Source organism: Panicum virgatum, chromosome 8K (assembly GCF_016808335.1).
Source record: "Panicum virgatum strain AP13 chromosome 8K, P.virgatum_v5, whole genome shotgun sequence".
Lineage (NCBI taxonomy): Eukaryota > Viridiplantae > Streptophyta > Magnoliopsida > Poales > Poaceae > Panicum > Panicum virgatum.
Window position 1 is genome coordinate 16,800,473 of NC_053143.1, and position 14,079 is coordinate 16,814,551.

The 14,079-nt window shown below is 49.1% G+C and overlaps 1 protein-coding gene across 1 annotated transcript; it reads right to left on the reverse strand.

Annotated features, from left to right (window-relative positions):
• Nucleotides 1-2,043: 2,043 nt before the first annotated feature.
• LOC120644071 (serine/threonine-protein kinase-like protein CCR4) lies at nucleotides 2,044-5,387 on the reverse strand. The gene has a single exon (XM_039920623.1). It carries the CDS (start codon nucleotides 4,985-4,987, stop codon nucleotides 2,591-2,593), a length of 2,397 nt encoding a protein of 798 aa, XP_039776557.1. The 5' UTR covers nucleotides 4,988-5,387; the 3' UTR covers nucleotides 2,044-2,590.
• Nucleotides 5,388-14,079: the final 8,692 nt, after the last annotated feature.

The following is a 14,079-nucleotide window of genomic DNA, read 5'->3' on the forward strand; positions in this document are numbered from 1 at the left end:
TTCCAGCATTCCCCATGGAGCCCATGGAGCCTCTCCAAAGCAAACCCACCCCCTCCCGCCACCACACACACACACAATTTTCGAAAAGAAAAGGGATAAGTCTATTTTACAACCTCGAACTAGTCAAGGAGTCCGTTTTTCAACCTCCAACTACGAAACCGGGTAACATAGGCCCTCGAACTGGCAAAACCGTCCGAATCACCCCCCTCGATCACTGTAGCAAGCTGTTTTGAGGGCGGTTTTGCTACAGTAACATTTCCGAATTTCTGGAATTTCACACCTCTCAATTAAATAATAAAGAAAGCATAGTTAATATTGTCTAAAAATCATGATATTTTTTTGGGAGGTAGATAAAAAGACAAAGAATCTATTTTGGCTAGATGTGCTACAATAGACATAAAGGAATTTGAATTATAAAATTTTAAAAATAGGTAGAATTCAAAATTCCTTGAATTTTTTGGTCAGCTAAACCTATGATAAAAATGCATTAAAAATTATGAATTATCATATTTTTATTTCATTTTTATCAAAGGTTTAGCTAACCCAAAAATTCAAGGAATTTTGAATTCTACCCATTTTTAAAATTTTATAATTCAAATTTCATTATGTTTAATGTATCACATCTAGCCAAAATAAATTCCTTGTCTTTTTATCTACCTCCCAAAAAAATATCATGATTTTTAGACAATATTAACTATGCTTTCTTTATTATTTAATTGAGAGGTGTGAAATTCCAGAAATTCGGAAATGTTACTGTAGCAAAACCGCCCTCAAAACAGCTTGCTACAGTGATCGAGGGGTGATTCGGACGGTTTTGCCAGTTCGAGGGCCTATGTTACCCGGTTTCGTAGTTGGAGGTTGAAAAACGGACTCTTTGACTAGTTCGAGGTTGTAAAATAGACTTATCCCAAAAGAAAAAGAGGAAGGAAGAAGAAGAGGAAAATGAGCTCTCCTAAATTCACATTCTAGATCCACTATTAAATACATGCAATCTTGTTGGGTGTGAACTTGTTTCACCCTAAGGGCATCTGCAGTGGCGATTGATTCATCAAGAAGAGAGAAGGCCACCTAGACGCAAAATCTTTTTTAGGAAAGACGCAAAATTGAATCATCAAGAAGTCGACTCTTTCTTCTCCAGTGGCGTGGGACCCCCACCCTACTCATCCTTGCCGCAGATTTTTTTAATCAGATGAACCGATGCTAGATCTTGCATGGACTTCTCTCTCTCCTCAACGAGTTGGCATTCTCCAGAGATAAATCGACTCTCCAGAGTTCCACGTAGGAGAAAGATTGGCTTTGTGAAAGCCACTGGACAAGCCCTAAGAAGCCTAACCGGCTTAGCTGCTCGATTCGTGGATAAATTCTCTTTCTAATATCTAGTGTAATAGAATATCCATCCTACTCTATCCATAAAATCCGGGATTCTAGCTAGTATTTCATATGCATATTTACATTCCAGTCTAAGCATATATCCCAACGCCTAGATACTTCATAGCCATTTTTACATTTCAGCCTATGCGTTAAATCGAATCCTAGCTGTTCGGTAGGCAGAAACAAACAAATGAGAAAGGAAAAGGAATTCCTCTGTTCTGAATTGGAAACCGGTTATTAGCTTGTAGCCCCGTTGCTGCCATGTTCCAAAAAGCAACTGCAGTTCATGTGCCTGCCCAAAAGGTGATGGGTCATGGATGCAGTGCTGCCGCCCCCCTCCGAGCTGAATCCTGAACTGGCAAGGAGATTAACAACTTCAGATTTGTACAAGTGAAAGCGTTTGCAGGAAAGCGGGAAAGATGAGCCAGCACTTGATGCAAGAAAAGTTACCTTTTGATCCTTTTGACCTCAGCAATGCACATAACGAACCATCAACCATGTCAACATCACTAACCCTTTCAAGGATGCAATCATTCAACGAACCAATTCAAATATATGTGAGTTGTTTATACAGTGTATGCTTGCTGTTCATTCTGTTGCAAGGGGACGAAAAATTCCTTTCAATGAATAACGGACATGAACAAGTCCTAGTAATCTTCATTGAGAAAAAAATTGAAGCCAGTGTAAATCGTAATTCTATTTTTCTCAATCTCTGTCACTGATCTATCCATTCACATTGGTAAAGAATCTGGAAACCGCCCGGAGAGGGAAATGCCGAAAGCAGAGACGCAACGAATACAGCGAGGAAGAAAAAGGGGAAAGAAAGAATGATCTTTCCAGTCGTCGTGCCGGGTCCCGTCAATTCGTTTCACCCGCACGACGGCCATGCCGGATCCGGTGCCGCGTCGCTGTGGAGAGGTTGTTCGCGAGTCAATCGAACCAAGGTTTGTCCCACGAGGAAGAAATCAGACCGTTGATTTCGCAGCGGCGCCGGGGAAGATGTCGGCGTCGGATATGTGGCTTCTGATTCCCCTATTGCCTGATTGCCTTTTCCTTTGTCAATGGAGAAGCCATGGTCCAGGGACAGGACGATCTGGTGTCCCCAATGGCGACGCGCGTGCGTCGGTTTGCAGTTGGCGGGCACTAGGGTGCGTGGAAGTGCCCGGTGACGCGATGCGAACGGCTACGTTTCGTCAGCAATGGCGACGGCGGCGGCGGGCTAGTCGGTGTCGGTGAGGTCGAACTGGTCGGTGCCGGAGCGGGAGAGCACGGGGCGGCGGCCGGTGCCGGCGCGGGAGAGCGGGGCCGCGCCGCAGGCGGCGAGGGCGCGCTCCAGGGCGTCCACGACCTCGGTCATGGACGGGCGGTCGCACCCGATGGGGCCCACACAGTCGGCGGCGAGGTAGCCCATGTAGGCCAGCGCCTCGGCCTCGTCGGGGGTCGGCGCCGGCAGGCGCGGGTCGAGGACCCGCGCGACTTCGTCGGCGAGGATGTGAGGCACGGCGAACTCGACGACGTTCTTGGGCGTCACGCTCTCGGCGTAGCGCTGCACGACGCGGCACCCGGACATGAGCTCCAGCAACACCACGCCGAAGCTGTAGACGTCGCTCTTGTCCGTCAGGTGCTGCAGCCGGTAGTACTCCGGGTCCATGTACCCCACCGTGCCGCCGGTGTAGAGCGGCTCCCGCGGGGTGCCGCCGGCGGCGGCGTCGTCATCGCAGGCGCCGGCGGCGGGGTCCAGCACGGAGGACAGCCCGAAGTCGGCGATCTTGGCCGTCCACGCGTCGTCGAGGAGGATGTTGGCGGACTTGACGTCGAGGTGGATGATGGGCGGCACGGCGTAGACGTGCATGTACTCGATGCCACGCGCGGCGTCGAGCGCGATGGTGAGGCGGCCGCGCCACGACGCCACGGCGGGGGCCATCGGGGTGCGGCTGTGGAGCTGGTCGTGCAGCGTGCCGTTCGCCATGAACTCGTACACGAGCACGCGCTCGCCGGCGTCGGCGCAGCAGCCCAGCAGGCACACGATGTTCTTGTGGTTGGCGCGGGCCAGCGCGGTCAGCTCCGAGTTGAACGCCGTCTCCCGGTCGCGCCGCCGCGCCGGCCGCGCCGCCGCCGAGCTCGACGCCTTGGCCGAGTCCTCGGCGCGCTTGATCGCCACCTCGCGCCCGTCGGCGAGCGTGCCGCGGTACACGGACCCGAAGCTCCCCGTCCCGATCCGGGAGCCGTCGGAGAAGCCGTCCGTCGCGGCGTGGAGCATCTCCAGCGTGAAGTGCTCCACCACGCTGCCCGGGCCCTTGCTCCTGCTCGACCCGAGCCGCGGCCGGATCAGCGACTGCTGCACGTCGCCGGCGGCATCCTGCACGTTCCCGCGGCGGCGGCGGCGGCGGCACCACAGGAGCAGCGCGAACTGCAATGCCACCAGGAGCGCGAGGAGACCAGCGGCCCCCGCCGCGACGGCGATCCACACGGCCCTCCTGCTCCTCCGGCCACCCTTCCCGGCGCCCTGCGGCGCGCTGGGCACGGCGAGGTTGAACTGGAAGGCGCAGTCCATGCAGACGCAGCTCCCTGCGGCGCAGATGTTGGCGGAGCCCGCGAGGACGCCGCATTTGCAGGAGGACATGGGCGCGCAGGGGCCCGGCATGACGCGGCGGAAGACGAGGCGGTTGGTGTCGTTGAACTCGCGGCCGCCCCAGCAGACGAGGGAGTAGTTGGCCATGAGGACGCCGCAGAACGCCTTGCCCTGCGCCTTGACGTCGAGGTACTGCGCGCCGGCGAGGCTGCCCGGCGGCGAGGCGACGCCGCGGCCGAAGCAGCGGATGGTGCCGTTGGTGCGCAGGCCGCAGACGCCGTCCTCGCCCAATGCCAGCGCGGCGTACCCGGCGGCCGCGCCGTCGACCGCGAGCTCAGGCCTCCCGCGGCCCCAGCACGTGAGCTCCCCCGCCGTGGAGAGCGCGCACGCGCGGGTGCCGCAGGCCGCCACCACGTCGTAGCTCCCGCCGGCCGGCGCGCCGGCGACGGCCGCGTCCGCCGTGTCGTTCCCGAAGCAGCGGATGGACGCGGCGTCCCGGAGGATGCCGCACACGAAGCCGTCCCCGACGGCCGCGGCGACGAAGCGGAGGTCCGCGGGGATGGCCAGCCCGCGCCACCGCCAGCAGTGGAGCTCCCCGCTGCCGAGCACCCCGCAGACGCGGTACTCCCCGGCGGCGAGCGCGCTGAGCGGCCGCCCGGAGTAGACCCGCTTAGCGCGGCCGGGCGCGCCGGGCGACAGGTCCCACCAGCGCATGTCGACGGCGTCGGCGCGCTCCCCGGAGGGCCCCACGGCGCAGAGGAAGTCCTCGCCGCCCGCCAGCGCCGCGAAGGGGTGCGACGACGGGTACGTCTCCTGGCGAGCGTGGTCGCCGCCCGCCGCCGTGCAGTTGAGGTCCGCCAGCAGCGGCGAGGACGCGGACGGCAGGAGGCCGCACACTATGGTCGCGTCGCCCGCCTTGGCCAGCGCGAAGGTCGAGAACGCGGACGCCGCCGCGGGCCTCCACCTCGCGAGCAGCAGGGACAGGAGGAGGAGGAGCGGGGAGAGGAAGCCATGGAGCCGGCGCTGCGGCGGCGGCAGCGGCATGAGAGCGCGCAGCGGCGTGCGGGGCGGGAGGGGAGGAGGGGGAGCTGCAGGTGGGGGGACATGGTAAGGCGGAGGCCGGGACAGGTGTGGCCGCGTCAGGTGGTGCTGGATTTGGTGAGCAGGAGTAATCCCTTTGCTCTGCTCTGGCTGCTAAGCTCAACCGCCCGCCCTTCTCGCTTCCCTGCTCTGCTCATCCCCGTTCCTTCACCGGCTGCGTCCATCAAGGTGGATCAGCGATCAGCTGGCCATCGAGCTGGTTGCGGGTGGCGGTAGCGATTAGCGTTGGACCGGGCAGGACAAGATTGCGGTGTCACTGTGTCAGGCGGCGCATGTGGCAGAGGATCGTGGGTTGCTTCCGGTGGATCTGGGAAAACTACCGGCCACCGGTCGGCCAGGATACTGTAGTCTCATCCGCCTCCTGCGCCGGAAGATGACTCCGGTTCAGGATAGAGGTGAGAGTGGCTCCTCGCTCACCGGATTAGTTGAAAGGTGAAGTGACCGATGGGCTGGTTTTGGCTCGTACTGCCCGTGCTACCAAGTACCAACTAATCAGCGAGGATGGGACTTGGGCACCTGGCCATACTGCAAATATTCTCCTCTCCTTGCTCCCTCTTTTTTTCTCTGTCTCTGTTTTAACATTGGTAATGCACTGGTACAGTTTTTTAAGTACTCTTTGCATCCTAGTAGATTATTAGTTATTATGATTTTTTAGATACATAATTTTTAGGATGCATTTAGATATATGTTTGTATAGATGCTTTGGAGCAACTTGCGGGCACCAACGGGGGAATGTCGGGCCGATCTCTGTTTCTTTTTAAAAAGAATTGGTCTCAGCGGCCAATTCGGTGAACTTCGATCATTAACATGCACATTAAAAACTATTTGTATTGGCTGTAAGGAAAAGCATAACTGAATTTGTTAAAATCACGAGGCTAGGTGTACACTTGGTCCCTTGGAAAGTAGTATATATACATTTTCTACTAATTCCTTCTATTTTTGAATATATAATACTAGGTAATTATACCCGTGCGTTGCTACGGATAAAGTTGGTATAAATATCGGATACATATTGGTGCCCATGTGTTATTTTGTAGGAACCTACGTGATCGAATCGTGGACGGAGAGTGTTGGTCCGACTCGTATACAGGATGGACTAAGGCCCACTTGTCTATTACATAGATGGACCAAACCAACGCACCAAACCAAAAATTTGAGTGGAAACCTTACTCGCTTTAGTAATAGATATAGATATAGATATAGATTTAGCAAACACTAATTTTTTAACAACCACATGTGTTCAAACATCATATATTTAGAAATGAAGGTAGTAACTAATTATCAAAGTTCAGACCGTGTTTTGACCCTAGCCTCTGAAAAAGTGAAAATGCAACCAACTCAATATCCGGCGATCTTTGCTTCTACTAATAAAGAACAAAATGGACGGAATTTGGTTGCAAAGTGCCATTTTGAGGGAGGGAGAAAAACAATCATAAAGGAGAAAGCGAGGGTGACTACACATCTTGCTCGTTCCTCTTAATGGCATGGACGAAAACAGAGCAGGAGGGTCATCGTCCACGACACTGTTCGATCGGGTCACTTTTCCCTTTCTTGAAATTTGAGCACGGCAAGCATGTTCGCTGCATCTCCTTGCTTCCCCCCACTACAAAGCTGTCCATCTGCATCGTCTGGGATTGAAACTTCTCCGTCCCCTCGTTGCAAATTAACACGGCAGCTAAGCTGTGTCCAACTTTTAGTTTACTCCGTTCCCTTGAGCATGCACGCCCACGATTTTGAACTGAAGAATGAACGTGCTTTGCAAAAGCTCTAGCTAGCTGCTGCCAAAAGCAAAATCAAGCACACATGACACTATTTGAACATATAGGCTTGGACCATGCTTAGAACTAATTAAAGCTGATTTCATTCTTGATCTGCTAATCACATGTATTAGGGGCATGTGGGCTACTCTACACGCCGGAGGGTGGGTGTATCGTCTATATATTATATATAACTAGGTAAATATATGCCTGTGTGTTGCAACGAGCAAAGTTAGTGTAAATATCGAATAAGTATGATTATCCGCCGTTAATTATTTATAGGAATCTACGTGATTGAGTCATGGACGAAGGGCTGATCTGACTCACATACGGGATGGACTACGTGTAGTGAAAATTGCCTCTCATGCCATATTTTAATATAATGTTTTGGTGATTGATAAAGACAACACAACACTTGGACTAATATGATTGTTAAGATGATCATTCTCAGGCTTTTAGGTTCAAGTGATGACAAAGAGAAGATAGGCGTAGCTAGGCCCGAAGGGCCGCACCTACGGTGGTTCGACTAACCGATTAGCGGACGGGGGTCGAGGGGGAGCCGCCCCTCGCGGGTCTCAGGGCAGCTCCCTGAAACCTCTTCGGTCCAAAGGACAAAAAATTGAAGAGACTGTGAAGAAATCGAGTCAAAACAAACAAGACAGAGACATTTTCCTATCACCGGTTAAACCGATGATGAGCAAATTGTACTCACCGGTGCAATGAACCCAGAAGCTGGGACTAGGGTTTTGCGTCGGTTGAACCGACGATGAAGATATTGAATACGTCGGTGCAACGGCAGAAGAAGACCAAGGGAAATACATACATCGGTTGAACCGGTGATCCATCGGTCAATTACGTTGGTGTAGTTATCCAGAGAGTTGATTTTTTCGGGAACTCGGGGACAGTTACATGCACCGGTTAAACCGGCAATGAAGATACATTCACCGGTTGATTACGTCGGTTGATTAAGGTAGCCGTTGAAGTATAACGGCTAGTTGGAAAAAGGTGCTCACCGGTTAAACCGGTGATGACACAAAGTGGATCATCGATTTAACTGGTGAAAGCGCTTTTTGTCAGCCACTTTTCCAACGGCTCTTTTGGGGTGTGTGGGCTATATATACCCCCAAGGCCGGTTGCTGCATATGGTTGGACACCAGAAAAGTTGAAGGAAGTGTTGCCCAAGCAAACTAACATCTCCAACCATCCTAGCGAAGCTTAGTGTCATATCTAGCTTGTGAGAAGCTTTGAGAGAGTGCTTTGTGCCCTTATATAGGGATTAGTTCTTGTGAGAGCTCCCTTGAGCAAAGTCTTGCTGCGGCAAGCAATCGTGTAGAGTAGACTTGGTGTGGAGAGGCAACGACACTTTGTGCGGGGAAGGAGACCCCTCTTGGTGAGAAGCTCTAATAGTAAAGACGGTGCCGTTGGTGACGCTTTGAGAGAGACGGTGGTGGTGGCCTTGTCTTGGTGATTTGGCGCCACTTAGCCTTTGCTTGCCGGAAGCCTTGGTGGCGAACGCAAGACGGTGATCAAGCGAAGAGACTTGGCATCACACTTGTTCGTGTTGGACAAGTGGCCGTGGATGTAGGGAGGGACTTGGTGTCCTAACCGAACCACGTTAAATCGTGTGTCTTGGTGTCTTTACGGGAGTTTGCATATTCTCTCCCTTACCTCTTTACTTACCGTATTACGTTTCTGCATTTACTCTATCTTGCGTGCCTTTACTTTCCTAGTTAGTTTGATTAGAATTGGCTATAGGTTGTAAGTCTTTTAGGAGTAAGTAGAGAGTAGTATAGATAAACTTTAGTCATAACTAGTATGTGTAGGACGTGTTAGGTTTATCTCATGCAAATAGATTGAGCCCTAGGATAGAAAGCGATTAGCGACACTATTCACCCCCTCCCCCTCTAGGGTCGGACACCCCGGTGATCCTTACACTACGGCCCACCTGTCAATGACACAAGGGGGACCAAACAAAAAATTAGATGGATTAAACCAAAAATTTAGGTAGAAACCTTACATGCTTTAAAAATTTAGGTAGGAACCTTACATGCTTTAAAAATAGACATATAGTTCCCGTGCATTGTTAGGGTAATATAATAGATCTACGTAATATCATTAACTTTGTGTTCGTTCAGTTCATGTACATGTTGTGCTGTAACTGTGCGAGATATTGATTGTCCATATTTCTATTGGGATTCTGATTAATTTGTCTGTGTTCCCATTCTAATTCAGATTTATTTGTCCCGATACTGATTAAAGTTTTGATTGAGAGATCAAGGAAACATCGCTGGCTTTAGAAATAAGTAGAGACAGAGATATAGATAAATAGGGAACAGGGTGGTACGACTTAATTGGTTTAGTGTTGCTGACAGGTTAAAGAGGAGATGGATGCATGGGTGACCAGGATGGAACCTTGCTGCAGGCCAGGGTCGCTGGAGACGTACTCGTACAAGGAATTGAACGTCCGTGTTAGGTCAGCTCAGCCGAGATCGCCGCCACCAACTACCTGACCGTTGGCAATTCTCTCCACCATTCTCCATGGGAGGAATGGATGATCGATCCCTTTTTGCTTTGCTCACGAAGGCAGCTGCAAAGAATAGTATTGGAGCTGATGGCGATGTTACAACGTAGTTGGAAGCCATGGTGCGTGGCTCCGTGGATAATAATACTGAGTACCGGTCTTGAGTATGGAAGGGCGGTATATATTAAAATATATTTGCACGCCAAGCACAGGGTTTGCAAATAAAGCATGTATAGTTGTCCAACATGTTCACCATGCATTTGACTTCATCTCAAAATAACTATTTTAGATTAGGTTATTCGGATAATGTTTTTGGAAAACAATGTTACAACTTATTTGGTGGAAAAGAGTTATTCAAATAACTTTTTTTGCGGAATTGGTTATTTAAATAAATTTTCTTGAACAATTTAAATAGTTTTTTTGAAAAGAGCTATTTAAATAGATATTAAAGGAAAAAGATGTTTAAGTATTTTTTTCAGAAAATGAGAAAGGAGAATAAAATCAGAGGGAAAAAGGAGCCACACTAGCGGTCAAATCTGCCATGCGATCGATCGAAACCGAATCCACATTATCGTCGTCCCGTCCTGTGCTTCGCGCTTGCCCTGTCCCGGAAATAGTGTTAGCCATTATTGTTTTATATTTTTCCATTTGTGAGGAAATAAGTGATACCGAAAATGGTTTGAAAAGTTTTCTTGCTATTTTGATCCCTAGGAAGAGACGACACAACATCATTATCATTGCTTCAGCCATTATTGTTTGTATATCCCATTTCCGAGGAAACAAGTGGTAATGAAAATGCTTCTTTTTCTACGTTTTCACCCCATGGAAGAAGAGTCAATGCAGTATTATTTGAATCCTTTTTTCCACTGCTAATGACTGTTCAGTTTTGGGTGTGCATGCATAATCTTCCAGTGGTTGAAACTTTCTCACCTTTTCCGCGTCCACTAGATAATTATACATGTAAAGGGTCACCATATACATATATATTCTTTGTTGGATCCGATACGTCTTATATAATGAGATACATATATGGGAGTAACTACAAGCGAGTGTAGAAAGAAACTTTCATATTATATACACTACTAGAAAACGGACCTTGGGCACCAGCTGAGAAGGACTAAAGGCACCGGTTTTCTAACCGGTGCCCCGCAACCGCGATCAATGGCCTCGCCTTAAGACACCGGGTTTTTCAACCGGTGCCTTAGCCTTCCATTGGTACCGGTTGGAAAGACCAGCCGGTACCAAAGAGGCAGCCACGCTGACGTAAGGTGGCAGCCCCTTTAGTACCGGTTGGTATTTCCAACCGGTACCAATGATCTTTTCTCTTTTTTTCCCCAAATCCAGTTTTGTTTGTTATATTTATTACTGTTTATTCTTTTATAATTGCTAAACGCACTCAAGCTCTACAGTACTATACGTTCATTGGTCGTTCGTGTTCGTTTTCAGAGAATATTTGAAACTAACTAAAAGTGAAATGCGAGCATATAATTAAGCTAATTAGATGAACTAATATATTTACAAATTTACAAACATCAAGGCATAATGTTTAAAAATATTTACAAATGTACAAGTCATGTTAGCAGTCCAACTACTAGTCCCCTCAGGAGGTCGACGGAAGTCCTCTATAGATGTGACCGTCGTGGTAGAACTCATCTCTAGGATCCAAGATCTCGTTCAAAATGAATCCGGCGAGCTGCTCGCACACGGCGTTGATCCGATCAGTAGAGTAACATTCATCCCCCATTTGAGACATCTATCATTTAGGAAAAAAGGATTAACATCATGTGCGTTAGTATAATTATGAAAATATACTAGTGAACGGTTTGGACGTACTCTCGTTTCTTCATCAGTAGCCTTCCCGCATGGAGTCATGATGTGCAAGTAGTCGCATATGTAGTACCCGCACCAATCAGTTTTTTGTTGTTGTCTCGCACACTAAAGGAGAAACAAATAAATTACTCAATTTATAGAACAATTTGGGATTATATACTTAACTAGACAAATCTTTATGAATGAACATACCGGATAATCCATGTTAACGTTCAGTTCGGGCCTCCATTGACCACGTCCTTTGTTATTTTTCACAAATTTTTTCCAAACCCTGCGCTCAAAGTTAAGTTTGATATTCAGGAATTGTTATTAACAGAAAAAAGATTTGATTGTGCAAACTGAACTTACCTGTTCGTGGGGTCTATGATATGTTGGATTGCGGACTTTGGATTTCTCACTGAGTCAAAGACTATAAGATTGCCGGTCTCTACGGAAAGTATGAGTAAAATCCAATGATAACTGCAGATATAGATAGGATATATACATAAATATATTAGACAACTTAGTATTTATTTAGTAATATAATAGAGGATTGAGTCGACCAAGGCTTACCCAAAGTTGTATGGTATGAATATATAGGATTTGTAACTTTACCTAGTCAATGAATCGTACATGTTTTGGCACGTTTCCTTGTAACTTTCGTTGATCAATTTCTGGTTGACTAGCAAAGGAGACATGAAGCCGATCTAATGGTGCCATTCATGTTTTCGGCTTCTTTGGGTCTCCTGTCTAAACAATGCAATAGAAATTTTATAATGCACACATATAATTATGTTCTTGTTAACAAAAAGGATTAATGTAGAGGTAAGTGATACTTACAAAACCCAAATGGTGATGATAGAGGCGTCGAGGGCTTGTCGATGGTAAATGTGATATAAATTTTGGAAGTACACCCAGAAGTCGTCCTCCCCGCGGAAGAAATCATGGTCACGATACTTGACTCCAAATATTTTCCCTTCGTCTTTCGCCATTCGCAGGTACCATCTATGCAAATTGAATGGAATGGAGTAATAGTGCGAGCGACAGGGATTTTTGCCTCCACATGCCCCGTTGCCTCCTCTAGCGTTAATCCAGTTTCAGAAAGAACTATTGCGGCCTGTAGGTCCGCCTGGAGTTGTACGTCCGTCGGGTGTAGGAGTGGCAACCCTGGCACCCGGAGGGGCTCGAGCTCTTTTTGTTGTGTGCCAAGCTGAGGAATGGTCTTGCCACATTTTTTCTTCAGATTTCTCACCTTGTGTGCCTTTGTCAGAGTACGATCATAGTCCGAGGGTAAGTTTTTCGGTTTTGGTGGGTTGTCTAGGTTTGCGAGAAGCTTTTCCCCTAATTCTAGAGGTACCTTTTCCCTCGGCGGGGGGACTTTCGGCTTCAATTGTTCTTTATATATCGAGCAGTCTCCTCTTCCAACTCCTCAGCGGTTTTCTCGTAGGTTAATTGTCTTTCAACCGTTTTTTGCTTCTTCTTTCAGGGTCCAGCTGCTGGGAGGGATGCTGTCTTTTTCTTTCCCTTTTCTAGTGCAGGGGGAGTTGGAGTACTCGTGGCCCTTTGCGCCGGCGGAGACGGTGGTGAAGGAGGTGGCAGTGGGGACGGCGGTGAGGTAGACCGCGGAGACGGGCGATCAGTCTGCACAGGAGCCGTTGTGCTTGCAGTAAGTTTGATGTCGGCCTTGCGCCATAGAACGACCCCGTGCAGTGCGTCTCCCAATGTCTTCTCTCCATCCCCTCCAACGAAGTCGAGCTCAAGATCCTCATTGTTTCCAACTATCTGCTCAACTGTGACGGAGGTGTAGCCAGGGGGTATCGGCCTTCCATGAATTGTAGTAGAAGGATTCAGGGGCAGGGCTAACCCATATGCGACATGAATGGATATATTTCTTGCTCGCACATGAAGCTCGCACGATGTTGGCATGGTGACATCATCCACTGGATACCTCTGGTCATCTACCGCCGTTGGCTCAATCTGGGGTTGCTTTTCCGCTTGTACGTCGGGCGCCGCTGTGGATGCACAGCTGCTGCGTCGCTTAGAGGCCGGGCTTATCACAACATCCGGGTGCGACCCAGCAGTGCCCCTTTGGCTCAGAGCTAGTTGCACCGCCTCATTGACCCTGGCGTCCATCTGAGATTCCAAGGACGCAACCTTCTTGTTCATCTTTTCTTCTATGGCACGAAGTTTCTCTTCCTGTTCGGCTCTGCTCTTTCGGTGAGTCTTGTAAGAGGGATCTCCGGCCCAAGCAACTTTCCATGGGACCACGCTGATGCCGCGGGCTCGTCTAGGGTGTTCCGGATTCTTTAATGCCCTTGTCAGCTCATCATTCTCCCTTTGAGGATGGAATGTTCCTTGTTGAGTCTCATCTATTGCAGCGACTAGATTGCGGGACACTTCTTGCATATGCTCGGGCACGACCAAACTTCCATCCAACTGGTTTAGTGTCACGCCATTAGCAAATAACAACCACTTGGATCTATCCGGCCAATCCCAAGTCGTCGGCCTGATGCCTCTATCCATAAGTTCCTGCTCCATCTTCTGCCATTTTTAACTGACTTCTTGTACCCGGCAGCCCCAAGGTGGTGGCTGTACTTCTTATTTGCTGCATTCACCTTGGCTTGTTCGGATTTTTTTTGGCTTCCTCTGATAGTTTGTATTGTTTGAACTCCTCCCAGTATGGTTTAACCTGAGGAAGATCGTCCTAGTTCGGCTCCTTATCCTTCTTGATGTAATTGGTGTACAACTTCTTCTTGAAAGTTGCAAAGGAAAGGGCCATCTTTCTAAAGGCACATTTCTTCACAAGTTCTTGGTCAACTCCTTCAGAAAGAGTGAACATATCCTTGAGTTCTGCCCATAGCATTTCCTTCTGATGTGCAGGCACGGCGTGTTGCTGTTCTTCTGGTTTGGTCGTTTTCCATAGTCTTGTGGTGATCGGAATTCTTGCC

Coding starts and splice junctions, on each gene's coding strand:
- LOC120644071 (XM_039920623.1), bottom strand. CDS start 4,987: ATGCCGCTGCCGCCGCCGCAGCGCCGGCTCCATGGCTTCCTCTCCCCG.